Source organism: Sus scrofa, chromosome 18 (genome assembly GCF_000003025.6).
Source record: "Sus scrofa isolate TJ Tabasco breed Duroc chromosome 18, Sscrofa11.1, whole genome shotgun sequence".
Lineage (NCBI taxonomy): Eukaryota > Metazoa > Chordata > Mammalia > Artiodactyla > Suidae > Sus > Sus scrofa.
This window is the reverse complement of record NC_010460.4, coordinates 19,444,323-19,471,573: the sequence shown is the minus strand read 5'-3', so window position 1 is coordinate 19,471,573 and position 27,251 is coordinate 19,444,323. Positions and strand designations below refer to the sequence as shown.

The following is a 27,251-nucleotide window of genomic DNA, read 5'->3' as shown; positions in this document are numbered from 1 at the left end:
TTTTTACTTTTTAAACTTTTTAATTGTGAAAGGTAGCATGTATAAATAAAGTGCGCAAGACCCAGAGGTGCTAAATAAACAACTATAAAGTGACCCCTGAGTTAAGAACAAGCTGATGGTGCCTCCCACCCCCCAGGAGCTCCATTTTTTTCTTTTCCAATCACATCCCCCTTCTTCCTCTTCTAGAATTAACTATTACCCTGATGTTTTTATAATCACTTCCTCTTTCCTCTATGGTTTTCTGTCTAGTTTTAGAATCCCTAAACAGTATATTTCAGTTTTGCATGTTTTTGAACTTGATACAAATGGAGTCATGCTGTGTCTATTCTGTTATGGCTGGTTTCTTTGGCTCTACATATTTTGTAAGATTCATTCATGTCGTTGCAGTTCTTTTTCATTGCTGAATAGTATTCCACTGTAGAATATATCACAATTTATTTATCCATTTTGTTGTTAAACATTTCAGTTGTCTCCAGTTTTTTGCTACTGTGAATAACATTGCTGTGAGCATTCTTTTCTGTACATCCTGGTGCACCCAGGACCGGTTTCTCTAGGTACCTACTGAGAGGAATGGAATTGCTAGGGGATAGGGTATACATACCCAGCTTTGCTAAATAATGCCAGACAGTATTTCAAAGTAGTTGTACCAGCTTCTACCCCTCACTGTTCCTGTAGAAGAGTTACCATTGCTCCATGTGATTCCCAACACTTGGTATTGTCAGCCTTTTACATTTTTAGCGGTCTAGTAAATATATTGCAATGTGTATTTGTGGTTTTAATTTGCATTCCCCTGATTACTAGTGAGGTTAAGCCCCATTTCAAGTGTTTACTGTCCTTTGGGATTTCTTCTTTTGGGAAGCGTCTGGTCAGATCTTTGGTCCATTTTTCTATAGGGCTACTGTCATTTTTGTAAGATTTGTAGTTCTTTATATCTGCTAGATATGAGTCCCTTATTGGTTGATACATATTAAAATGTTTTCTATTCTCTTGCTTGCCTTTTCATTTCTCTTAGCATCTTCTGTTGAAGAGAAGTTCTGAACTTTATGGTAGTAATTTATCAATCTTTTTATGTTTAGTGCTTATTGTGTCTTATTTTGAAAAGTCCTTTCATACATAATTTTTTTTTTTTTTTTGTCTTTTTGCTATTTCTTTGGGCCGCTCCCGTGGCATATGGAGGTTCCCAGGCTAGGGGTCGAATCGGAGCTGTAGCCACTGGCCTATGCCAGAGCCACAGCAACGCCAGATCCAAGCCGCGTCTGCAACCTACACCACAGCTCATGGCAACGCCTGATCGTTAACCCACTGAGCAAGGTCAGGGACTGAACCCGCAACCTCATGGTTCCTAGTCAGATTCGTTAACCATTGCGCCACGACGGGAACTCCCTTACACAAATTTATGAATTTATTCTCTTGTGTTATATTCCCCCAAATGTAGACTCTTCTTTCACATTAGGTATATAATTCACCTGGACTTTATTTTTTAAAACTCCAGTTTCATATATATTGTCTCAATATCATTTGTTAAAAAGAATATCGTTTCTCCACTGCTCCACCGTAAGTCAAGTGTGCAAATATATTTTTGTTGCTGGGATCTTTATTCTGTAGTATAGGTCTATTTGTCTATGTCTTGCCAAGATTATACCGTCTTAATTATCATATCTTTGTAGTGTGATTCTTTACCTTCTTTGAGTTATGAACCTTTTTGGCAGTCTGGTAAAACCTATGGGCCCCTTCTCTGTATAACAGTTTTTTTTTGGGGGGTGGGGGGGCCACACCTATGGCATATGGAAGTTCCTGGGCCAGAGACCAAACCTGAGCTACAGCAATGAACTGAGCTGCTGCAGTGACCGTGCTAGATCCTTCACCAGCTGAGCCACCCAGGAACTTCCCAGTTTAATATTTTTTAATTGATTAAGTAAAACACATAAGATTGAAAGGAAGCATATAAGATTACAAAGGAAATGAATTATATTGAAATGTGGCTATCAAATATTAAAAAATCAAGTTTTGATCTAATATATATGTGCTTCTTTATCAGTACACTAAATAAGATATAGTCTGGTTTTAATAGCCGCAATAATATCGAGGCTGTAATAATATTTTGGGATATCTAACAAAAATATCTGATTGCCGTCAAAGCCGCAGGCAATGCTAACATTACTGTGGTTTGTTACATTCATAATTGAAGAAAGACTAAATTTCAGTCAGATATTTTTTTCCCATCTGAGTTCATAGACCCCTAAATTCTCTCCAAGAATCCTTTGTGAACTTTAGGCTAACCTCTACCTTATATTATGGCAATATCTAATAGACATTCTGGGCTATTCTTGACCCTTTGTCTTTTTTTTTTTTTTTTTTTTGTCTTTTTGTCTTTGTTGTTGTTGTTGTTGTTGTTGCTATTTCTTGGGCCGCTCCCGCGGCATATGGAGGTTCCCAGGCTAGGGGTTGAATCGGAGCTGTAGCCACCGGCCTACGCCAGAGCCACAGCAACACAGGATCCGAGCCGCATCTGCAACCTACACCACAGCTCACGGCAACGCCAGATCGTTAACCCACTGAGCAAGGGCAGGGACCGAACCCTCAACCTCATGGTTCCTAGTCGGATTCGTTAACCACTGCGCCACGACGGGAACTCCCCTGTCTTTTAATATGAAAATATTTATTGGTGGTTTCAATTGGAATTACATTGAGTATACAGATTGATTTGAAAAAAGACATCTTTACAATATTGAGTCTTCTAATGATTTTATTATTTATTTCTGTCTATTTAGATCTTCAATTTACTCAATATTACAGTTTTCTGCTAACAGTTCTTAAATATTATTTGGTAGATTTATTCCGATACTTGATGTATTTTATGCTGTTATAAAATGGCGCCTTTGCATTTCATTTTCTGTTTGTCGATGGTGTATAGAAATATGATTGGTTCTGAGTCCAGTAAACTAGCTAAATTTATACTGCAGACCTAGTCATCTCATTTGGTAATAAGGATTTTCGTTTCTCCCTTTTCAAGCCATGTATCTTCATCTTTATTGCCTTACTGCCCTGCTTAAGGCCTCCAGTACATTGTTAAATGGAAGTGATAATAGTGGCAGCATCCTTCATCCTTGACTTTTTTTCGCATCCTAAAGAGAAAGCTTTTCACTTGTTGCATAGCACAGGGAACTCTCCCTCATATTATGTGATAATCTGTATGGGAAGAGAATCTGAAAAAGGGTAGGGGTGTGTGTGTGTGTGTGTGTGTGTGTGTGTGTGTGTGTGTGTATAACTGGACCACTTTGTTGTACAACAGAAATTATCACGACATCCTTTTTTTTTAATTAAAAAAAATTTTTTTTGTCGTTTAGGGCCACACCCATGGCATATGGAGGTTCCCAGGCTAAGGGTTCAATCAGAGCTGTAGCCGCTGGCCTGTGCCAGAGCCACAGCAACACCAGATCCGAGCCACATCTGCGACCTACACCACAGCTCACGGCAATGCTGGATCCTTAACCCACTGAGCGAGGCCAGGGATCAAACCCACGTCCTCATGGATGCTAGTCAGGTTCGCTAACCACTTAGCCATGGTGGGAACTCCTATCACAGCATTCTACATCAAATATACTTCAATAAAATTTTAACAAATGAAAAAAATAGAGAAAGCTTTTCTTGCTTTCGCCATTTAATATGATGTTTAGTGTAGATTTCTTGTAGTTATGTTTTATCAGATTAAGGAAGTTTTCTTCTATTCCTAATTTTCCAATAATTATTATTTTTCCAATTGTTATTATTCTTGGAGGTCCCGTTGTGGCTCAGCAGTAACGAAACCAACTAGTATCCATGAGGACTGGGTTCCATCCTGGGCTCGCTCAGTGGGTTAAGGATCCGGCCTTGCCAGGAGCTGTAGTGTAGGTTGCAGATTTGGCTCAGATCTGGTGCTGCTGTGGCTGTGGTGTAGGCCAGCAACTGCAGTTCCAATTCTACCCCTAGCCTGGGAACCTCCATATGCAGAGGGTCTGGCCCTAAAAAGACACACAAAAATCCCCCCAAACCCAAGTTATTATTATTTCTTTTTAGGGTCACACCTAAAAAGAATTTTAACATATGGAATTTCCCGGGCTAGGGGTTGAATTGGAGCTGCAGCTGCCGGCTTCGCCACAGCCATGGCAACATTGGATCTGAGCCCCATTTGCGACTTTACGATGCAGCTTATGGCAACATCAGAACCTTAACCCACTGAGCAAGGCCAGGGATGGAACCTGCGACACTGAGCCACAATGAGAACTCCCCAGTTATTATTTTTATCATGGATGGATGTTGAAATTTTTCTTGGTGGTGTCCACATTATGTGGAAGTTCAGGCTCAGGGATCAAACCGTACCACAGCAGCCGCTGCAATGACAACGCTAGATACTTAACTTACTGCACCACAGTGGGAACCTCTCCCCAAGTCCTTCTCCCCCGCCCCCACCTTTTAAAAAGTTTTATTGGGAGTTCCTGTCTTGGCTCAGTGGAAACAAATCTGACTAGTATCCACGAGGACGCAGGTTCCATCCCTGGCCTCTCTCGGTGGGTTAAGGATCTGGCACTGCTGTGAGCTGTGGTGTAGATCAAAGATACTGCTCAGATCTGGCATTGCTGTGGTGTGGGCCGGCAGCTGCAGTTCCAACTCGACCCTTAACTTGGGAACCTCCATATACTGGCAGGTGCAGCCCTGAAAAGACAAAAAAAATAAAAATAAAAATAAATAAAATAAAAAGTTTTATTGACGTATAGTTGATTTATGTGTTGTGAAATTCCTTTTTAAGTTTAAAATGTCGTGAATTTTTTTTTGTCCTTTGTCTTTTTAGGGCCACACCTGAGGCACACGGAGGTCTCCAGGCTAGAGGTCTAATCAGAGCTACAGCTGCCAACCTATGCCCCAGCCACAGCAACGCCAGATCCTAGCTGCATCTGAGACCTACACCACAGCTTAGGGCAATGCCGGATCTTTAATCCACTGAGCAAGGCCAGTGATCAAACCTACATCCTTATGGATGCTCCTTGGGTTCATAACCTTCCAAGCCACAGCGGAAACTCCCAATGTGTGGTAGTTTATTAAGTAGGTCTCTTATTGATGGGGTATACATTAAGGATGTTTCTATGCTTTCTATTGCAACAATGCTGCAATGAATAATCTTACATACAATCTTTGTGAATGATTAGGTGGAATTGCTAGTATAATATTTGACAGCTAAAGTCAAATGATCTCCAGGAGTGTTTACTGATTTTTATTTCTACTGAAAACATTCAAAAATACAAGTTTCCCCCACACTTGCCGGTATAGTATTCTCAAATGTTTTGGTCTTTATCCCTCTAAAGGTTAAAACATTATATGTCGTTATAGTTTTGTGTTTTTTTTTCGGTCTTTGTTTTTTAGGGTGCACCTGCAGCAGCATATGGAGGTTCCCAAGTTAGGGGTTGAATCAGCACTATAGCTGCTGGCGTACACCACAGCCACAGCATTGTGGGATCCAAATCGAGTCTGTGACCTACACCATAGCTCATGGCAATTCTGAATCCTTAACCCACTGAGCCAGGCCAGGGATTGAACCTGTGTCCTCATGGATGCTAGTCAGATTCGTTTCTCTGAGCCATGATGGGAACTCCTGTCATTGTAGTTTTATTTCACTTTTTTTTTTTTTTTTTTGTCTTTTGTTTTTTTAGAGCCACACCCACGCATGCAGAGGTTCCCAGGCTAAAGGTTGAATCGGAGCTGCCTATACCAGAGCCACAGCAATGCCAGACCTGAGCCGTGTCCGCTACCCACACCACAGCTCAAATAAATCAAATAAATCCTTATTTCGCATTTATTAAGAGTGGGACTGAGTATCTCTTCATGGTTTTACTTTTTTTGGCTGTACCTGTGGCTTGTGGAAGTTCCCGGACCAGGGATTGAACCTATGCCACAGCAGCAACCCAAACCGCTGCAGTGACAATGCTGTATCCTTAACCTACCATACCTCAAGAGAACTCCTCTTTATGTTTTTTTTTTTTTTTTGCCCCCCGCCCTTTATGTTTTTAAAGGTCATTTGTATTTTCTGTGTGTACTCTGTTGTTTGTCATTGCCTAATTTTCTATAGGACTATGGATTTCTTATTGATTTGGGAGAACTTTATGTGTATAAAGAAATTAATTCTTTACCTGTGATATGTATTGGAAATAAATTTTCTCAGGGTAGTGTTTTTCTTACAATCCTGTTTGTTTTTTACCCTACTAAATTTGTCTATTTTTTCTGAAGTCTTTTCTGTAAATCTTCTACTTCATAACTTCTAGGTTTTGTGCCATACTTCAGAAGGCTTTCTCCATTCTAAGGGGTTTTTTTTTTTTTTTTAATTTTTTAAGAAACATTTTCTACTTTTTCTTCTAGCACTCTAGTTTTAAAAAATAATGTAGGAGTTCCCGTCGTGGCGCAGTGGTTAACGAATTCGACTAGGAACCATGAGGTTGCGGGTTCAGTCCCTGCCCTTGCTCAGTGGGTTGGCGATCCGGCGTTGCCGTGATGTAGGTTGCAGACACGGCTTGGATCCCGCGTTGCTGTGGCTCTGGCGTAGGCCGGTGGCTACAGCTCCGATTCAACCCCTAGCCTGGGAACCTCCATATGCCGCGGGAGCGGCCCAAGAAATAGCAACAACAACAACAACAACAACAACAAAAATAATGTAGTTATTGTTTGGAGTTCCCTCGTGATGCAGTGGGTTAAGGATCCAATGTTGTCACTGCAGCAGCTCAGGTCACTGATATGGTGTAGATTCGGTCCCTGGCCCAGGAACTTCCATATGCCATGGATGTAGCCAAAAAAAATAATAATGTAGTTATTTTTGATTCTTCTGGAATTTATTTTTATGTAAGCTATGGGGTAAGGAGCCAACTTAGTTTTTCCTAGATGCCTCCTCAATTGTCTTTTAAGATTCATTTATTTATTTATGATTTTTATTTTTTTCCATTATAGCTGGTTTACAGTGTTCTGTCCATTTTCTACTATACAGCAAGGTGACCCAGTCACATATACACCTATGCATTCCTTTTTCTCACATTTTCGTGCTCCGTCATAAGGGACTAGATATAGTTCCCAGTGCTGTAGACCAGGATCTCATTGCTTATCCATCCCAAAGGCAGTAGTTTGCAAGATTTCTTCAATAGTCTATCTTTTCCTTGAGGAATTTTTATTTTTATTTTTTTATTGTTATTATTATTTTTTTGTCTTTTCCAGGGCCACACCCGTGGCATATGGAGGTTCCCAGGCTAGGGGTCTAATTGGAGCCTACGCCACAGCCACAGCCACAGCAACGCGGGATCTGAGTCGCATCTGCAACCTACGCTACAGCTCACAGCAACGCCGGATCCTTAACCCACTGGGTGAGGCCAGGGATCGAACCCGCAACCTCATGGTTCCTAGTCGGATTCGTTAACTACTGAGCCATGAAGGGAACTCCCTTGAGGAGTTTTTAAAGTACAAAACAATATTTAAAATGAGAAAAAAAGAAAAACAATTTACACATTTTAAAAAGCTGGTCATTGCCACAAACATCACAAAATCCAGAAAAATAACACAATATCGTGTGTGTGTTCTAGTTATTATTGTTATATTGCAAACCACTCTGAAATTTGGTGGCTTAAAACAAGAACCATTCTTTTGTTCATGAATCTGCAGTCTGGGTAGCGCTTGGCAGAGATGGCTTGTTTCTGTTCCCTGATATCTGTGGCTTTCACTGGGATAACTGGAAAAACCCAGCATCTCTTTCTCTTTCTTCTTCTGGTCCCAGAGCCTCCCTAGCAGGACAGCCTCTGGATAGTTGGTTTTATTACATGGCCACTGGTGTTCGAAGAACGAGTGTTCCAAGAGACCAGGCAAAAGCCAAACGGCTTCTTCTACTCTCCAGGCTCGAGGGTCTGGGAACATCATTTTTACCACGTGTTAGTGATGGAGCAAGTCGCGAAGGCCAGCCCGTATTCCACGACATCGACCACCTGCCTATTGCCCTTCTAAAATACATTTTACTCTGGGGCGCTCCTTCCCATTTAAAATGTATTTACATCTGGTAAAATCCACCTTTTCGTTGCTGTCACAGTTCTGAGTTCAGACAAACGCATGGAGTTGTGGATCCAGCAAACCGTATGCAAGGTTGCGAGCAGTCCCATCACCCCGAATGTTCCCTTGTGCTGGCCCTTGGTAGGCAAACTCCTCTCCTGCCCCACCCCTGGCAGCCACGGCTGTGTTCTCTGTTCACACCCTGTCAGACTTTTGGGGTTCTCCATCCAGAGTGATAAGGGTCCCCCAGGTGATTCTGATGTGAGTCAGGTCTGGGACTCCTCCCCCGAGGACATTGCTTCTTCAAGTGACAGGAACTTGGTCTACACTCCGGGATGGGCTTCGTCTGGTGAGAGCTGGCAGTGGCCAGAGGCCTCAGTGAAGCAGAGCAGCAAGGACTATTTCTTCCTCCCCCCTCTTCCCCGCCCCGTTCGTTGTTTGTTCGTTCTTTCCTTCTTTCTCTGTCTTTTTAGGGCCGCACCCACAGCATATGGAAGTTCCCCGGCTGGCGTTCAAATCTACCTGTAGCCGCCAGCCTACACCACAGCCACCGCAACATAGGATCCGAGCTGTGTCTGCGACCCACACCACAGCTCATGGCAACACTGGATCCCCAACCCACTGAGTGAGGCCAGGGATCGAACCCGAGTCCTCATGGATAACTAGTTGAGTTCGTTACCACTGAGCCATAATGGGAACTCCAACAACGACTATTTCTTGAGCCCTTACTGTATGACATATGCTGTGCTAAGCACACTTGACCTGTTATCTCACTCTGCACCACAGTTCCACGGGGGTAAATCTGTTATCCTCATTTCACAGATGAGAAAACTGAGGCTAGAGAGAGATAAAGTAATTTTTTTTTTTAGGACCACACCCATGGCACATGGAAGCTTCCAGGCTAGGGGTCAAATCGGAGGTACAGCTGCAGGCCTTCACCACAGCCACAGCAACATGGGATCGGAGCTATGTCTGCGACCTATACCACCGGATCCCCGACCCACTGACTGAGGCCAGGGATCTGACCCGCATCCTCATGGATACTAGTCAGATGCGTTTCCGCTTCGCCACAACAGGAACTCCCCAAAGTAATTTGCTCAAGATCACACAGCCAGGAAAGGGCAGAGCCAAGATCTGGACTCAGGCAGGCTAATGGCAGTGTCCCTGCTCCTAATCCCTCTGCTATATTGCCTCCCTCCCCTAAAGGGCAGGTACCTGCCCGCACCACTCCCAGCCTGGACGGTCACCCATGCTGGCCTCACACGCCCTCAGAAGCTTCTCCTAATACAACTTCTTGTTTGGGAACTAGGTGTTCCGGAAGCAGGGATTCAGGCAGGGCAAAGGGGGCAGAGTGCTGAGTGAGCCCAGCCGGGGGAAGCAGAGTAGAGGCTGGGGGTGGGGGCAGGCAGGGTGCTGGGAGACCTCCATCTGTTTTCATCTTGCTGACAACGCCTTTCCTCCCCCTGCGCTGGACACAGCCTCCTCTGTTTCTCTCCATCTGATTTCCTGCTTCCTCCTCTGGCTTTGGAGGACCTGGCTCCCCCGACTACCTCTTCTTAAGCTCCTACCTGTTCTCTATCTCACCTCGGCTTGGTAAGAGGAACAGGGTCCTGGGGTCTGGGCAGAGGGAGACACCTCCTGGTTCTGATGTGTGGGTCCTGTGGGGGTGGAGCCCCCAGCCCTCCTTCCCGTGGACTGTAAAGATTTTAAGACTCCCCCCAAAAAGCTAAAAGGTCCATCCACCTGGGGTCCTCAGCCACGGGGGCTAACATTCTCTAGCAGGGCATTTGGAAAGGGCAGTTTTTAGAAAAGCCTAATGGAACTGTAATAGACATCCAGAAAGTGTATATTTTCACAAGGTAAATACACCCACGTGACCAGTATCAGATCAAGAAATAGATTGTCACTAGCACCCCAGCCGCTCCTCTTCAAGTCTCTTCTAATCCCCACCCCGGAGTCGGAGGGGTAGGGGAGCATTTTTGGGTTGTCACCAGGACTTAGGAGTTCTGTTGACATTTAATGGGCAGGGACTAGGGATGCTAAATGTCCTGCAGTACATGGGACAGTCCTGCAGCATAAAGAATCTTTTGCTGAAAGTTCTCTTATGGCTCAGCTGGTTAAGGATCTGGTGGCTCTGGTTTACAGCTGTGGCATGGGTTCCATCCCTGGCCTGGAAACCTCTGCATGCTGCAGGCACTGCCAAAAAAAAAAAAAAAAAAAAAAAATGTCCTGCCCAAATGCCCTGCTGAGAAATTCTGTGCCTCGCAGTTCTGAGCAGTCATGGCCTGCAGCGTGGCAAAGAGAGGCGCCTTAGGCCTGGGGAATAGCTGTGTCTGTGGCCCGGCGTGAGGAAGGGACTTGGCTGTAACGTGTCCCCACTGTTGCTACCCCCAGGCCTCCGGAACGCCCCCCGCTGCTGGGCGGTGATCCAGCCTCTGCTGTGTGCCGTGTACATGCCCAAGTGCGAGAACGACCGGGTGGAGCTGCCCAGCCGCACCCTCTGCCAGGCCACCCGAGGCCCCTGTGCCATCGTGGAGAGGGAGCGGGGCTGGCCCGACTTCCTGCGCTGCACCCCCGACCACTTCCCTGAGGGCTGCCCGGTGAGTGCTCTGTGGGGCAGGACCAGGTACAGGAGAGGGCCCAGCAGGAGGCAGGGCTGGGGCAGGGGAGCCCAGGGTCTACAGGGAGATCCTGAGTCTACAGCCACAGCGTCAGCAGGTCACAGACCCCAACTGAAGCTCGCTGACGGCACCAGTCCATCAGGGATTATTTATCTATTTATAAAAGATTTTCGAGCACCCGCTCTGCTAGATGTTGGGGGGTTACAGGCATCATGGATCACAGGCCCCATCCACAGGAAGTTCATCGTGTATTTCGGGAGTCAAGGGGTTCGCTGTAAAACAGCTGGAGAACCCAAGACAGAGATGTGATCTAGTTCTGGGTGGTGAAAGAGAGAGCATGAATGATAACAGCAATGATGCCATAACCCTAATTATTATTATCTGCTACCTTCCAAATGCCATTGTAGGCATCTTACACCTTATATTTATTTAACCCTTAGACCACACCATGAGGTAGGTATTGCTAGCTCATACAGCAGGAAACTGAGCTAACAGAGAGGTCAGATAATTTGCCCGGGGCTGCAGAGTCATTGGGAAGACGGAGATTCAGATCCTGGCAGGTCGTCTGCAGCGCCTGTGTTCTCAGCCTCTCAGCCACGCGCCCCCTGCCCCCCATGCCTCTTATTAAACCAAAGGTGGCCCCGAGCCTACTGCCTCCCTTGGCACGCTCCTCTCCCCTTCTCCTTGCCAGAATGAGGTGCAGAACATCAAGTTCAACAGTTCAGGTCAATGCGAGGCCCCCTTGGTTCGGACCGACAACCCCAAGAGCTGGTACGAGGACGTGGAGGGCTGCGGGATCCAGTGCCAGAACCCGCTCTTCACCGAGGCCGAGCACCAGGACATGCACAGCTACATCGCGGCCTTCGGGGCCGTCACGGGCCTCTGCACGCTCTTCACCCTGGTCAGCCGAGGGCAGGCCCGGGGGCGGCAGGGTCGGGGTAGTGGCGGGGCCCAGGACCCTCAGCCAGCCTGTCAAGTAGGAAGGGGGGCGATGGTCAGTGAGCGAGGCTGGGCTCTGGGAGTGGGGCGAGGAGGCCTTGGCAGGGTCTCCGGGGAAGGGTGGGGATAAGATGGGTTGGGGTTCAGATAAGAGCAGCAGAATAACCCTAACCTCACAGAACGGGCCCCACTTCTGTCTTCCAGGCCACCTTTGTGGCTGACTGGCGGAATTCCAATCGCTACCCTGCTGTCATTCTCTTCTACGTCAATGCCTGTTTCTTCGTGGGCAGCATTGGCTGGCTGGCCCAGTTCATGGACGGTGCCCGCCGGGAGATCGTCTGCCGCGCTGATGGCACCATGAGGCTTGGGGAGCCCACGTAGGTGCCTTGGGGACCCCGAGGGGTGAGCGAAGGGAGGAGGCTGACATGTCTTTTCCATAAAAGGGGCAGGTTGGATTTGAAATGGAGATTTCAATGTAGGATTCAGCGCTGCCTCGTTGCACCCAAGGTCTCCAGCGTTAGCTCCTGGATTGTGACCGTTCAAAGGGGCATCTTCCACCTCCTCTTCACTCCTGGCCCGAGTCCAGTCTGCAAGCCCTGACTCCTAGGGGAACTCCAGACCTTAGAAGTCAAGGACGGGGGTGGGAGCTCCCGTCATGGCTCAGCAGTTAACAAACCCGACTAGGATCCATAAGGATGTGGGTTTGATCCCTGGCCTTGCTCAGTGGGTTAAGGATCCAGCGTTGCCGTGAGCTGTGGTATAGGTCGAAGATGTGACTCGGATCCCGTGTTGCTGTGGCTGTGGTGTAGGCCGATGGCTACAGCTCCGATTTGATCCCTAGCCTGGGAACCTTCATAAGCTGCAAGTGCAGCCCTAAAATAGCAAAAAAAAAAAAAAAAAAAAAGTCAAGGGCTGGTGTCAGGCTGGCACAATGACCACCCCAAGTGACACCTCACATGTCTGCGCAGCTCTAACGAGACACTGTCCTGCGTCATCATCTTTGTCATCGTGTACTACGCCCTGATGGCTGGTGTCGTCTGGTTTGTGGTCCTCACCTATGCTTGGCACACCTCCTTCAAAGCCCTGGGGACCACCTACCAGCCTCTCTCGGGCAAGACCTCCTACTTCCACCTGCTCACGTGGTCACTCCCCTTTGTCCTCACTGTGGCCATCCTTGCTGTGGCCCAGGTATAGTGACTGGTGGGGGGGGACTGAGTGGGGTGGGCTTGGGAGACGGGAGCAGTGACAGATTCTACCCCCCACCCCCACCCCTTCCTGTCACAGGTGGATGGGGACTCCGTGAGTGGCATCTGTTTTGTGGGCTATAAGAACTACCGATACCGTGCCGGCTTTGTGCTGGCCCCAATCGGCCTGGTGCTGGTTGTGGGCGGTTACTTCCTCATCCGAGGTGAGTCAGGACCAGGACTGGTGGGGCAGCAGGATGTGCTGAGCACCTGCTCTGTGTAAGTAGGAGCCAGGACCTGCCGGCCCTGCTGCCCTTGCCCAGGGCTTTGGGGCAAAGTGGAAGGTAGGCAGACACAGCATCATAGCCCTTGGTGTGGGGCAGCACCTTTGTGTGGGCCAGAAAAATACTCTCCTGACTCTGGGCCTTGTGCCAGGGCTCACGGCTTGAGCAGAGCTTGTGCTGGGTTCCAGCCCCTGCCCAGCACTGGCCAGATGCCCTTGTGTGATGAACACTCCGAGGAACCTACCCTGTCCACGTGGGCCAACTGGGGGGCCTTTGCTCACATGTGCGCCCCAAATCTATATACCCGCTCAGTCTTTGGAGCTTGGCTTCTCGTCCTTTCTGCCCACAGTGTACGCGTGCAAACACACACACACACACACACACACACACACAGTTTACACAACATGCACAGATTCTGTTCCCTCATTTCCCTGTCTCAATCTGCCACCTCCACAATAAGCCTCTGTATCTCAGCTCATTTTTGTTGAGTTTTCTTTGTAAACTTCCTCAGCACTGTCAGCCATCTGTTCAGCCCACCTCTTCTCCCTCTTTTTGGCAGTGGCCAAGCCTCTGATTTATGTTTTCTATCTGTGCTGTCCTGTATGGTAGCCACTGGCCTCGTGTGTTGAAACTAGTCCAGACTGAGATGTGTCATGAGTATAAAATACACACCACACTTCAAAGACTCAGCGCTCACAAAAGTAAACTATCTCATTAACAACTTGTACAGATTGCATGTTGAAATGATAGTGTCATAAACAATGATATATATTGTTTAGACATTCCTGCTGTGGCCCAGTGGGATCAGCTGTGTCTCTGCAGTGCTGGGACACAGGTTTGACCCCCAGCACCATGGATTAAGGATCCTGCGCTACCACAGCTTCGGCATGCATAGGTTGCAACTATGGCTCAGCTTGGATCTGATCCCTGGCCTGGGAACTCCATAGGCTGCCAGTGGCCATAAAAAACATACACAGGAGTTCCGGTTGTGGCTCAGCAGAAACAAACCCAACTAGGATTCATGAGGATATGGTTCGATCCCTGGCCTCACTCAGTGGGTTAAGGATCCAGTGTTGCCATGAGCTGTGGCATAGGTGGCAGACATAGCTTGGATCTGGCGTTGCCGTGGCTGTGGCATAGGCCAGCAGCTGTAGCTCCCATTAGATCTCTAGCCTGGGAACTTCCATATGCTGTGAGTGCGGCCCTAAAAAGCAAAAAATAAATAAATAAAATAAAACGCACACACAAAACCAATGATATATTGTTTATAAAATACATTAGTTTCATTTGCGTCTTTTTAAGGTGGCTTCTAGAAAATTTGAGGTTATGCACATGGCTCATATTGTATTTCTCTTGGCCAGCGCTGTTCTAGAGTTTCTTATGCCTCTTCCATCATAAGAGCTTTCACCTGGCTGCCTTACTTGGTCGGGGGGGGGAGGGTGTCGCACTAGGACTGAGGCATCTTTTGTCTCAACTGTCCATCTGTGCTGTGCCCCAGGCTTTCCATGGCACGTCTGCCATCGGCTGTGTTCCAGTGTCTCCGGTTCCTAAGCTTTAAATCAGCACAGGAGTCACCAGTCCTGGGATGCCAGGGCCATGGCACCCTCCCCTGCCACACACCCATCCCTCCCAGGAGAGGGGCCTGGCCCTCGATAATGTCTGCCGTCTCCTTCTGTTCAGGGGTCATGACCCTGTTCTCTATCAAGAGCAACCACCCTGGGCTGCTGAGCGAGAAGGCAGCCAGCAAGATCAACGAGACCATGCTGCGCCTGGGTGAGAGGGCCGGCCCCGCACCGCACCCCCGAGGGAGGGTCTTGGGGGCCGCAGTACACTGTGCGGCAAGTTAGCAGTGAGGAAGGCAAGACAGGGCTGTGTGTGTGTGTGTGTGTGTGTGTGTGTGTGTGTGTGTGTGTGTGTGTGTGTGTGGTGGTAACAACAGCTCAAAAGAGAAGGTAGCATCCTTCTCAAGTGGAAGAATTCAAGTTCATGTCAACAAGGCTTCCTCATACCCGCTTCCCTCCCACTGCCCCCGCCCTGAGTGGCCTCAAGTGCCCCCAGATTTTGCCTTATTTTGGAGAATACAGCTCTTGAACTGAGCCCAGCTTGAGTTCACCCCAGACTCAGCCGTCTTTCAGGCCCTGGGGGGGTGAGTACCGCCCTCTCCACTGCCGCTTCCACACCTGGGATTGGTGACACCCCATCTCCTCCCGCCCGTCCCTCCACAGGCATTTTTGGCTTCCTGGCCTTTGGCTTTGTGCTCATCACTTTCAGCTGCCACTTCTATGACTTCTTCAACCAGGCTGAGTGGGAGCGCAGCTTCCGGGACTACGTGCTGTGAGTGGGGGCCTGGGGGCTTGGGGCCCACAGTGGTGGGAGCTGGAGACGACCCTCCTCTGCTGTCCAGCAGGGGTCTGCCAGGTCCCTGCCTCAGTGGCAGGAGGCACAGCCCAACTGCAGGTTGCTCTGGGTGCTTAAGCTGTTAGTTGCTCTGTAATTTGCAAACAGCCCTCAGTCCCTCCTTAACTCCACCCTCCCCTCTGCTCCCCAAAGCTGTCTGACTGGCGCATTTGTAACTGTTAGGCCATCATGTTTTGGCTTCTCTGACCGACCCTGTGTTGGCCACAGAAGTTGCTCTCTGCTTCTCATGTACTCTTTTTTTTTTTTAGGGCCGCACCAGAGGCATATGGAGATTCCCAGGCTAGGAGTCCAATTGGAGCTACAGCTGCCAGCCTACGCCACAGCCACAGCCACGCGGGATCTGAACCACATCTACGACCTACACCACAGCTCACAGCAACAGCAACGCCAGATCCTTAACCCACTGAGTGATACCAGGGATTGAACCCGCAACCTCATGGTTCCTAGTCAGATTCATTTCTGCTGTGCCATGACGGGAACTCCATCATGTACTCTTTTTTAAAAAAATTTTTTTATTATAGTTGATTTATAGTGTTCTGTCAATTTCTGCTGTACAGCAAAGTGACCCAGTTATACATTTATATACATTCTTTTTTTCACATTATCTTCCATCATGTTCCATTACAAGTGATTGGATATAGTTCCCGGTGCTATGCAGCAGAATCTCATTGCTTATGGACTCCAGATGCAGGAGTTTGCTGCATGTTTACTCATGTACTCTTAGAGAGCTTATTGCAAATCTCTGCACAGAAGTAGTTACCCCTTGGAGTTTCTGTCATGGCTCAGTGGTTAACGAATCCCACTAGTATCCATGAGCATGCAGGTTTGATCCCTGGCCTTGCTCAGTGGGTCAAGGATCCATCGTTGCTGTGAGCTGTGGTGTGGGTCGAAGACACAGTTTGGATCCCGAGTTGCTGTGGCTGTGGCGTAGGCCGGCAGCTATAGCTCCAATTGGACCCCTAGACTGGGAACCTCCATATGTTGCAAGTGTGGCCCTTAAAAAAAAAAAAAAAGGAAGACGTAGTTACCCCTCTGCAATAGGTCAACAACCCACTAATGCTTTCTAGTTTTGCCTGTGCTCTTTTACTGTCAGAATGAGGATGAATCTGAGAGGGTAAGGTATCTCAGCTGCTTAAAGAAGTGCAGCATCTACCCATACCAGGAATAGTAGTTAAAATGCTCATTAAAATCCTGACTGCTTGGAGTTCCTGTCGTGGCACAGTGGTTAATAAATCCAACTAGGAACCATGAGGTTGCGAGTTCGATCCCTGGCCTTGCTCAGTGGGTTAAGGATCCGGCTTTGCTGTGAGCTGTGGTGTAGGTTGCAGATGCGGCTTGGATCCCGAGTTACTGTGGCTCTGGTGTAGGCCAGTGGCTACAACTCCAATTCGACCCCTAGTCTGGGAATCTCCATATGCTGCAGGAGCGGCCCTAGAAAAGGCAAAAAGACAAAAAAAAAAAAAAAAAAAAAAAAAGTCCTGACTGCTTCAGATTCTTTCTTTTTTTTTTTCTTTGTTTTTTAGGGCCTCATCCGTGGCATATGGAAGTTCCCAGGCTAGGGGGTGAATCAGAACTACAGCTGCTGGCCTACACCACAGCTCACAGCAGTGCAGGATCCTTAACCCACTGAGCGAGGCCAGGGATCGAACCCTCATCCACATGGATCCTAGTTGTGTTTATTAACTGCTGAGCCATGCAGGGAACTCACCAGATTCTTTCTTTTTTTTTTTTTTTTTTTTGTCATTTCTTGGGCCGCTCCTGCGGCATATGGAGGTTCCCAGGTTAGGGGTCGAATCAGAGCTGTAGCTGCCAGCCTACACCAGGGCCACAGCAATGAGGGATCCAAGCCGTGTCTGCGACCTACACCACAGTTCAAGGCAATGCTGGATTCTTAACCCACTGAGCAAGGCCAGGGATCAAACCCGAAGCCTCATGGTTCCTAGTCGGATTCCTTAACCACTGAGCCACAATGGGAACTCCCAGATTCTTTCTTAAAGCCTCCAGCTTTTTGTGCGAGAAGCTTTAAACCACACTGATGCCTGGGTTCCTCCCCCAGAGATTTGACGTACCCGTCTCGGGTGCGGCCCAGACAGGAGTCATTAAAGGCACCCAGGTGACTCTAATGATCACCCAGGATTGCAAGTCTGTGCAGTGGGCTTCGCTCTTTCTAAAGCCTTTGGATTTTCTGTCTGGCACCCACCCAGGAGACCCAAGAAAGCCTCACCTGTCTACTACCCTTCGCCTCAGGTGCCAGGCCAATGTGACCATCGGGCTGCCCACCAAGAAGCCCATCCCTGACTGTGAGATCAAGAATCGCCCTAGCCTCCTGGTGGAGAAGATCAACCTATTTGCCATGTTTGGAACCGGCATTGCCATGAGCACCTGGGTCTGGACCAAGGCCACACTGCTCATCTGGAGACGCACCTGGTGCAGGTGGGGTCAGCATGAACCCATCCTGACCCTGCTGCCTTGCTCTGTCAGCCTAGGCATCCTTTAGGCTGTGTCTGGACTCACCTGTCCCAGCACAGCCTTGGCCTGCCCTGAGCCCAGGAAAGCACCTTTTTCTGCGGCTCACCACTGCCCCCTGGTGGCACCTCCTGTCTTTGGGCGGATGGGCCCAGGGCTGAGCCAGCTCCCAGAGTCTATAATGAGTGGAGTGATTGGAAAATTCGGCTCTGGAGTCTGGCAATCTAGCCCCCGCCCCCGCCCTTTTTTTTTTTTTTTTTTTGCAGAGAGGCCCTCTACCCTTCAGGGTCCTTGGGGCCTCGAGGCCCTCTGCAGGCTGCTTCCCTGGATGCAGCGGATTCTCTGGTCTTTTGCAAGATTTGAGGGGAAGCAGCGGCTCCCCCACGCCTCCACCCTTTCTGTCCTCAGGTTGACCGGGCAGAGTGATGACGAGCCCAAACGGATAAAGAAGAGCAAGATGATTGCCAAGGCCTTCTCCAAGCGGCGCGAGCTGCTGCAGAACCCAGGCCAGGAGCTCTCCTTCAGCATGCACACCGTCTCCCACGACGGGCCTGTGGGTGAGCTTCCGGCCTCGCCTTCTCTGGAGCCCCTTCCCTCCCTGGGCTGTTTCGAGGGCTGTGAGGCTTGGCGCTCCCTCCTCTCGCTCATGTCGTCGGTTCTCCTCTCGTGCCCCCTCGTCCCGGCCACTCTCCCCTCTCTGTTCCCGCCCTCCGATCCGCTTGCTGGTGCTTTGGTTCCAAAGAACTCATCTCCCTCGTCAGCATCCTTCTTCTCCAGCTGTTCTCCTTGGGCTGGAGGAATTCCAGGCTGGATTTCTGGCTTCTGGGAGCCCCTCTCTTTAGGGTGGGGACGGGGAGAGATTGCTGTGATCGGCGGGGCGGTTTTTCTGTGCCAAGTCCAGTGGGAGCCGTGGGCGGGGGGAGGCGAACGGTGCAGGACGCGGGAGGAGCGGCCCCAAGAGGCACTAAGCCATCAGGGTACCTGATCCTTTCCTTCCATCCCCACAGCGGGTTTGGCCTTTGACCTCAACGAGCCCTCGGCCGATGTGTCTTCTGCCTGGGCCCAGCATGTCACCAAGATGGTGGCCCGGAGAGGAGCCATCCTGCCCCAGGATGTGTCTGTCACCCCCGTGGCAACTCCAGGTATGGAGTTCCTGCGCCCGTAGGAAGATGGGGGACACGGAGCCTAGAGGTTTCTGGCACTGGAGCACGAGGGGGTGCCAGCGGGGGAGGGGGAGGCCCTGGAGGACCTAAAGTCTGGGTTCCGGAGCTCAATGAGTAGGGATCCCAGGAGAAAAGGGGTGCTGTAGACAGAGTGAGGGTCCCAGGCTCATGCTCTCTCTCTCACTGCCAGTGCCCCCGGAAGAAAAAGCCAACCTCTGGCTGGTTGAGGCAGAGATCTCCCCGGAGCTGGAGAAGCGCCTGGGCCGGAGGAAGAAGCGGAGGAAGAGGAAGAAGGAGGTGTGCCCGCTGGTGCCGCCTCCCGAGCCCCACCACCCGGCCCCGGGCCCTGCGCCCACCTCCAGCGCTGTCCCTCGACTGCCGCAGCTGCCCCGGCAGAAGTGCCTGGTGGCCGCAGCGGCCTGGGGAGCTGGGGAATCCTGCCGACAGGGAACCTGGACCCTGGTCTCCCACCCCTTCTGCCCAGAGCCCAGCGCCCCAGCCCCCATGGCCTGGGTGCAGGGCCGCCGGCCGGGGCTGGGGCCCATTCACTCCCGCACCAACCTGATGGAGGCAGAACTCATGGACGCAGACTCGGACTTCTGAGCCTGGAGAGCAGGACCTGGGACAAGAAGGAGGAACAAATACGTTCCAAGGCTCATCTTCCTCCCTGAGGGTGCTTCCCCAGGGTCTGCTCTTCCAGAGAACCCGAGGGCCCAGCGGCGCCCCCAGGAGAGTTCCTCGTGTCTGGCTCTCGCAGCAGGACTGTGGGAAAGAGCCCTGCCGTTGCCACCCATAGGCCTCACCCCTGGCCAGGCCCTGGAGCTCAGGGTCCTTGTTTCTGCCCCAGCAGCTGGAGCCTGGCTGGCAGCATCTATCTCCAACAGAAGTCATGGGGTATGTAGAGCTTCTGGTGGGCCAGAAAAGGTGGAAGCAGTGGTGGCGGTACAGGGAATTGGCAGTGGTGGCCAGGGAGGCAGCCAAGCCCATGTCTGGCAGGTAAGGGCTGGCTGCCCTTTTCTGTGCCGGGGGTGCCCTTCCCTGGCACTCGCAGACCCAAAGTGTTGATTGTGCCATTAGCCCTTTGTCCAAGTGGGGATGGAGCTCCCTCCTCCCTTTCCGGGGTGCTTGTGGGGTGGGTGTGCCCATGCCCACGGGGCTGTAACCTCTCAGTGTCCAGCCAGCTCCACCCCAGGCCAGTAACCCACCCTGTGTTTTCCTGCACCCCCTTTCCCCATTTCAGTTCAACCAGGCCACCCTCTCCTGTTTCCTGTTTGTTGATGATGACCCAGAATTACAGCATTTTCTGTCTCCCACCCCCGCCCCTTTACTGCTGGCCTCCCCTCTCCAGGTGGGAGACAGGTTCAGCTAAAGCTATAGCGCCGGGTGTGGTATAGAAGCCGTGAGTCCCGGGGAGCCTCTGGGCCACCAAGAGATACGTGCTCGCTCTTCCTCTTTCTCTGTCCAGTGGGGGGTGGCTCCTCTGACTTGAGGGGCTACCCTGGGAAGCTGCTAACGCTTCAGCCAAGCAGGAGAGCTTCCTTCAACTTCCATAACCAGTGGGTGAAGGGATTCCCACCTCCCATAACCCCCACCCAAGTTCCCAAGGCCCCAGTTTCAAGCACCAGACAGCAAGAAGCCTTAGCAGCTGGCCGGGTTCCAGATCAGTGGGTAGGGATAGGGAGACGAAGCATACACAGTAAATAAAAGGTTTTTGTATAAACTCTGAGTCTGCTGCTTTCCATAGGCCCCCATCTTGACTTCACTATCTGCTTGGTCCTGATCTCATTTTTCTCCCACATCCTCCTCGGGCTGTTCTGGAAGGCCACAAGCTTGGTGCTGATGAGGTCACCACTGACAGATGTTAAGCTGATGTCAGCTTGATGTGCTGGCCGTCCTTCCTGGCCAGTTGGCTCTATTTATGGACAGAAGCTCTGGCCACAGCTGCCTCACTGCACATTGATCATGAGTGGGCAAGAACACACAGCTTGTTCCTGAGGTGATGACTGGAAGCAAGTGTCCCCTGCCGGGGAGTGTAGATGGGCAATCCTGGGCCCCTCTCTGGGACCTCTTGCCTCTACAAGAGATGTCTGTGAAACCAGGTGCATTCTTTTTTTTTTTTTTTTTTTTTTGCTTTTTAGGGCTGCACCCATGGCATATGGAGGTTCCCAGGCTAGGGGTCTAATCAGAGCTACAGCAGCAGCCGTGGCATCCGAGCTGTGTCGTCGACCTACACCACAGCTCACGGCAACGCCGGATCCGTAACCCCCTGAGTGAGGCCAGGGATCGAACCCGCACGTTCATGATTCCTAGTTGGATTCATTTCCGCTGCACCACAACGGGAACTCCGGACCAGGTGCATTCTGATCCTTGGCTTCCTCCCCTGAGCAGTCAAAGGAATTCCGGCTTCACGGAGGGAAGCTTGTCAGCCCCACTTCCTCCAAAAAGATGTCCGTAGAAGACTGGAAACTAGGCTCAGGATGCTGCGGAACAGATCTGTGGAGGGACGGGGGCAGTTCCTCCAGACAACTCGGAGGGTATCGTGGGGTATTAGCAGTGTTCAGGAGGGGAGCTCAACTGATCGGGGCACAAGCGATTTGCCCAGAGCCAAGTTCCAGGGAAAGAGGAAAAGGAACTGACTGATCATATTCTAGGTACTTTACATGTGTATAATAATAAATACAATAGCAGCTAATTCTTATTAAATGCTCGCTAGCTCTCTTCTAAGCATTTTATATGTACAAACCTGTTGAATCTCACAACAGACCTATGAGGCATCCTTACCACCCCCAAGACGCTGAGGCACAGAAAGGCTCGACAGTTTGCCTGAAGCCACGGAGTAAGTGACAACACTGGGATTGCCTCAGGGCCCTCTGGCTCCAGAGTCACCTGGCTCTCGGCCACTGCACTCTACTGCCTCTTGTTTCAGTCAGAAGGATCGGAGGAGCTAGTTTGCAAAATGACTTGCCCACAACCTGGTCGCTAGTGACAGCCACTGGGCGCAGGGTCTTCCTGACTATGCCACCCAGACTCCTTCCACTGTCATTTCTGACCTTTGGATTGTCCTCCTCTCCAGGCTTCCCTGGTGCTGTGTTCCCTCTGGCCACTCCCTTCGCCTTGTGCTTGCCTGCCTTGCTTATTCTTGCCATCACCGCCCCACTCAACAGTAGCAGAGCTATTTTTTTAAGTTCAAATATAGTGTTTACAATATTGTGTTAGTTTCAGGTGTACAGCAAAGTGGTTCAGATAGATAGATAATTTTTCAGATTCTTTTCCATTTATAGGTTATTATAAGATGTTGAATATAGTTCCCTGTGCTCTACAAGCAGGTCTTTGTTATTTATCTTTTTTATCTTTTTAATCTATTTTATATACAGTAGTGTGTACCTGTTAGTCCCAGACTCCTAATTTATCCCTCCCTCCCTCCCCCCTTTCCCCTTTGGTAACTCTAAGTTTGTTTTCTTTGTTTGTGGGTCTATTTCAGTTTTGTAAATAAGTTAATTTGTATCATTTTTAAAGATTCTACATATAAGTAATATCATATATTTGTCTTTCTTTGTCTGACTTACCTCACTTAGTATGATAGTCTCTCTGTCCATCCATGTTGCTGCAAATGCCGTTATTTCACTCTTTTTTATGGCTGAGTAATATTTCATTGTATATGTATACCACAACTTTATCCATTCATCTGTTGATGGACATTTAGTTTGCTGCCATGTCTTGGCTATTGTCAATAGTGTTGCTCTGGGGTGCATTTATATTTTTGAGTTAGAATTGTCATCTTTTACAGATATATGCTCAGGAGTAGAATTGCAGGGTCATACCGTAACTCTATTTTTAGTTTTTAAGGAACATCCATACTGTTCTCCATAGTGGCTGCACCAATTTACACTCCCACCCACAGTGTAGGAGGGTTCCCCTTTCTCCATACCCTCTCTAGCATTTATTTTTTGCAGACTTTTTTTTTTTTTTTTTTACTGCACCAGAGGCATGTGGAAGTAAGTTCCTGGGAAAGAACCTGTGCCATAGTAGCAACCCGTGTGACTGCAGTGACAACACTGGATCCTTAACCCACTGAGCCACATGGGAACTCCTATAGACTTTTTGATAATGGCCATTCTGACTGCTGTGAGGTGATACCTCACTGTAGGTTTGATTTTGTATTTCTCTAATTATTAGTCATGTTGAACATATTTCCTTGCGCGTATTGGCTATTGTCTATCTTCAGTAGTGGAGCTGTTTTAAAGTCTTTATCAATAGCAATCCAAAACAATAAACAGGATCAGTGTTGGAGCTCCCACTGGGCTGCAGTGGGTTAGGAATCTGATTGCAGCAGATCCAGTTGCAGCAGAGGCAAGGGTTCCATCTCCAGCCCAGTGGATTGGGGATCCAGCATTGCCACAGCTGTGGTGTAGGTTGTAGCTTCAAGTCCTGGCCCCAGGAACTTCAAGTGCTGCTGGTGTGGCCAGAAAAAAAAAAAAAAAAAAAAGGGTCAGTGCTGTCTAAAGATCTTTTCTGAAATAAGGCGAAATGTTAACGATTTTCTTTCTTATTTGTTTCTTCATGGACATTTCCTCCATCTCTGCTGTCTTTAGTAGTGTTACTTACATAAAGGATGGGGAATGGGGTTGTTTATTTTGGGCTTGAAAAGCTGAGAAAGCCTGTCTGGCTGTGGAGGCTGAGAGGCTCTGTAACCACTAGAGGGCACTGTGAGGCCACCTTTCGTGAATGCAGACAGGCAGCTGTTGGAAACTGGAAACCCTGGAGGTTCCCCAAACCAACTGTGGATGTGGATTGCAATATTTTTATAGGCGCGCCAGATCTCTGGACTGAGCCACAGTGGCCACTTTCCTACAAGACTCCTGAATTAGATGCCTGAAAGAAACATGTCAGGGTCCAAAAGGAGTTTCGTTTGGGGGACACGTTGTGGCTGTGCAGTTGCGCTGAGGTCTCCGTGCTCTCACCCCTCCAGCTGGCTCTTTTAAGTAGTAAGTTCACTGCCCCTATTCTTCCTCTGCCAGCATGAGTCTTTTTTCAATCTAAGAAATCTAAAAGACATAGAAAAGCACAAAGAAGAGTTCCCATCTTGGCGCAGCGGAAACAAATCCGCCTAGGAACCATGAGGTTGCGGGTTTGATCCCTGGCCTTGCTCAGTGGGTTGAGGATCCAGTGTTGCCCTGAGCTGTGGTGTAGGTTGCAGATGCAGCTCGGATCCCGCATTACTGTGGCTCCGGCATAGGCCGGTGGTTACAGCTCTGATTAGACCCCTAGCCTGGGAACCTCCATATGCCACGGGTGCGGCCCTAGAAAGACAAAAGACACAAAGAACAACTTAATAAACACACCTATTTCCCACTACTCAGAAATAACTTTTTTTTTCTTTTTTTTTTTTTTTTTGTCTTTTCCAGGGCCGCACCTGAGGTATATGGAGGTTCCCAGGCTAGGGGTCAAATAGGATCTGTAGCCGCTGGCCTACACCAGAGCCACAGCAACGCCAGATCCGAGCCATGTCTGCGACCTACACCACAGCTCACGGCAACGCCAGATCCTTAACCCACTGAGCGAGGCCAGGGATTGAACCTGAACCTCATGGTTCCTAGGTGGATTCGTTTCCACTGCGCCATGACGGAAAGGCCTCATCCTACTTTTTAAAAAGAAATAATGTGTGACAGATTTAGCTAAAGTTCCTTTTGACCAGCACTGCTGTCCCACTTTTCCTCCCACTTTCCCCTTCCTCAACAGAAAAATAGCTGTCTGAATACAGTGGGTTTCCTTCTAACCCATTTTTATATTTTTGTATGTGCACATGAAAGAGCGTATGAAAGCTATGCATACATAAGGTATTTATATCTTGCTTTTGCCTGCTTTAATTTTTTCTTTATATACATATTTTTTTGCTTTTTAGGGCTGCATCGTGGCATATGGAGGTTCCCAGGCTAGGAGTAGAAGTGGAGCTACAGCTGCTGGCCACAGCCACAGCAATGCAGGATCCAAGCTGTGTCTGCAACCTACACCATAGCTCACTGCAACACCAGATCTTCAACCCACTGAGTGAGCCAGGGATCGAACCCGAAACCTCATGGTTACTAGTTGGATTCATTTCTGCTGTGCCACAATGGGAACTCCTATATGTGTATTTTGTTAATGGCTGTACCTGTGGCATATGTAAGTTCCCGGGCCAGGGACTGAATCTGAGTTGCAGCTGTGACCCACACCATAGCTGCAGCAACATCGGATCCTTAACCTGTTGTGCTGGGCTGCAGATGGAATCCTTGCCTCTGTAGCTACCTGAGCTTCTGTGGTCAAATTTTTTTTTTTTTTTTTAATCTTTTCTAGGGCTGCACCCGCGGCATATGGAGGTTCTCAGGCTAGGGGTCTAATCGGAGCTGTAGCTGCTGGATCCAAGCCCCGTCTGCCACCTACACCACAGCTCACGGCAATGCCGGATTGTTAACCCACTGAGCAAGGGCGGGGACCGAACCCGCAACCTCATGGTTCCTAGTCGGATTCGTTAACCACTGCGCCACGACGGGAACTCCCTTTTTTTGAATTCTTTCCTTGATGAATTTCCCCCTCTTCATTTTCTTTGTTATCTCTCTCTGGCACTCGTGTTATTCAGATGTTGATCTGTCTGGACTGACCCGCTGATTATTTCCTTTTCTATTTTTTTTCAATTAGAGAAAAAAATGTATTGAAGGTCTGAAAAACAATTCCTAAGAAATTGATTTTCCAGAAAACTGTAGCTACACAATGCATTGCACCTATCAAGTTAAAAATCTGCATTAGACACAAATATAAAAACCATGACTGACACAACATTGTAAATCAACTTAAAAAAAATTAAAATAAAACCCACGAAAGAAGTCACCATTCTTCAACAATTGGTGCAAAGATAAATTATATTTTTCCTATTTTTAATTTCTTACTTCTTAATTTATTGAGTTTAAAAAATTCTGCCAGTATGCTTTCATTTTTAAAGTATCATGTTTTTGGAATGTTCACTTTTTTTTTTTTTTTTTTGTCTTTTTAGGGCCACACCTGCAGCATATGGAGGTTCCCAGGCTAGGGGTCTAATCAGAGCTGTAGTCACTGGCCTAAACCACAGCCACAGCAATGTGGGATCCAAGCCTCATCTGTGACCTACACCACAGCCCACGGCTACGCTGGATCCTTAACCCACTGAGTAAGGACAGGGATCGAACCTGCTTCCTCATAGATGCTAGTCAGATTCGTTTCTGCTGAGCCACGATGGGAACTACATCATCCTGTTTCCATTACAGTGTTTTCATTTTTGGCCGTGCCTGCTGTTCCTCAGTAACAAAGATGGCAGAAGCAGCAGGTGTGTAGGATGGACCTGACAATGGGCAAGAATGTGCCCTGATGTTTGGCCTCAACCAGAGGATGGTGCCTGGATAAATAAAGGATGAATATCAGTTACTTTCCAGCACTTCAACTCCTTATGTTTTGTAACCACATCCCATTGAAGAATGAGTTCACCCCGTTGGTAATCAAGTCTAGCGGCCGTCCAGGTAGGCAGCTGCTGCCTATGAGCTTCGACACATGCCAGGTGGCTGTACCGCAGCTCCCTTGTGCATTAGGGGGAAGAATGAAATCAGTTATAGAGCTGCTAATCTCTTCTCCGACAGCTGGAGGATGAAGCTCTGAGCTGGTTCTTTGTAACAGGAAGGAAATTCTGAAAGCCAGACTGTGAAGAGAAAGCTTAAGAAGTTCTTGCGTCTGGTGGACTTGAGGGCTTTGTGGAAATGGCAGTGTTCAGATGCCTTCCAACTCATAGTGTGAGGCACAAATTTCGAAGGCAAGATAGAAAAGACTCCATTCAGGATAGTATACTCCACGAATGAACAAATTTCCTTTTTCTTTTCTTTCTTTTTTTTTTTCTTTTTAGGGCTGCATCCACAGCATGTAGAGGTTCCCAGGCTAGGGGTCACATTGGAGCTACAGCTGCCGGCCTACACCACAGCCACAGCAACACAGGATCCAAGCCACGTCTGCGACCCCCACCACAGCTCATGGTAACACCAGATCTTTAACCCACTGAGCAAGGCCAGTGATCGAACTTGCAACCTCATGGTTCCTAGTCGGATTCGTTTCTGCTGAGCCATGAAGGGA

The 27,251-nt window shown here is 48.8% G+C and overlaps 1 protein-coding gene across 1 annotated transcript in view; it reads left to right on the top strand.

The window, feature by feature from the left end:
• SMO (smoothened, frizzled class receptor) overlaps positions 1 to 20,844 on the top strand; it is a 28,067-nt gene extending 7,223 nt beyond the window's left edge. The window contains exons 2-12 of the mRNA XM_003134680.5: positions 10,444 to 10,649; positions 11,362 to 11,571; positions 11,814 to 11,986; positions 12,578 to 12,797; positions 12,894 to 13,017; positions 14,758 to 14,850; positions 15,303 to 15,411; positions 17,743 to 17,928; positions 18,370 to 18,518; positions 18,969 to 19,103; positions 19,315 to 20,844. Coding sequence (XP_003134728.1) covers positions 10,444 to 10,649; positions 11,362 to 11,571; positions 11,814 to 11,986; positions 12,578 to 12,797; positions 12,894 to 13,017; positions 14,758 to 14,850; positions 15,303 to 15,411; positions 17,743 to 17,928; positions 18,370 to 18,518; positions 18,969 to 19,103; positions 19,315 to 19,727 — 2,018 coding nt within the window. The 3' untranslated portion in view covers positions 19,728 to 20,844. The remainder of the gene's footprint in view (positions 1 to 10,443; positions 10,650 to 11,361; positions 11,572 to 11,813; positions 11,987 to 12,577; positions 12,798 to 12,893; positions 13,018 to 14,757; positions 14,851 to 15,302; positions 15,412 to 17,742; positions 17,929 to 18,369; positions 18,519 to 18,968; positions 19,104 to 19,314) is intronic.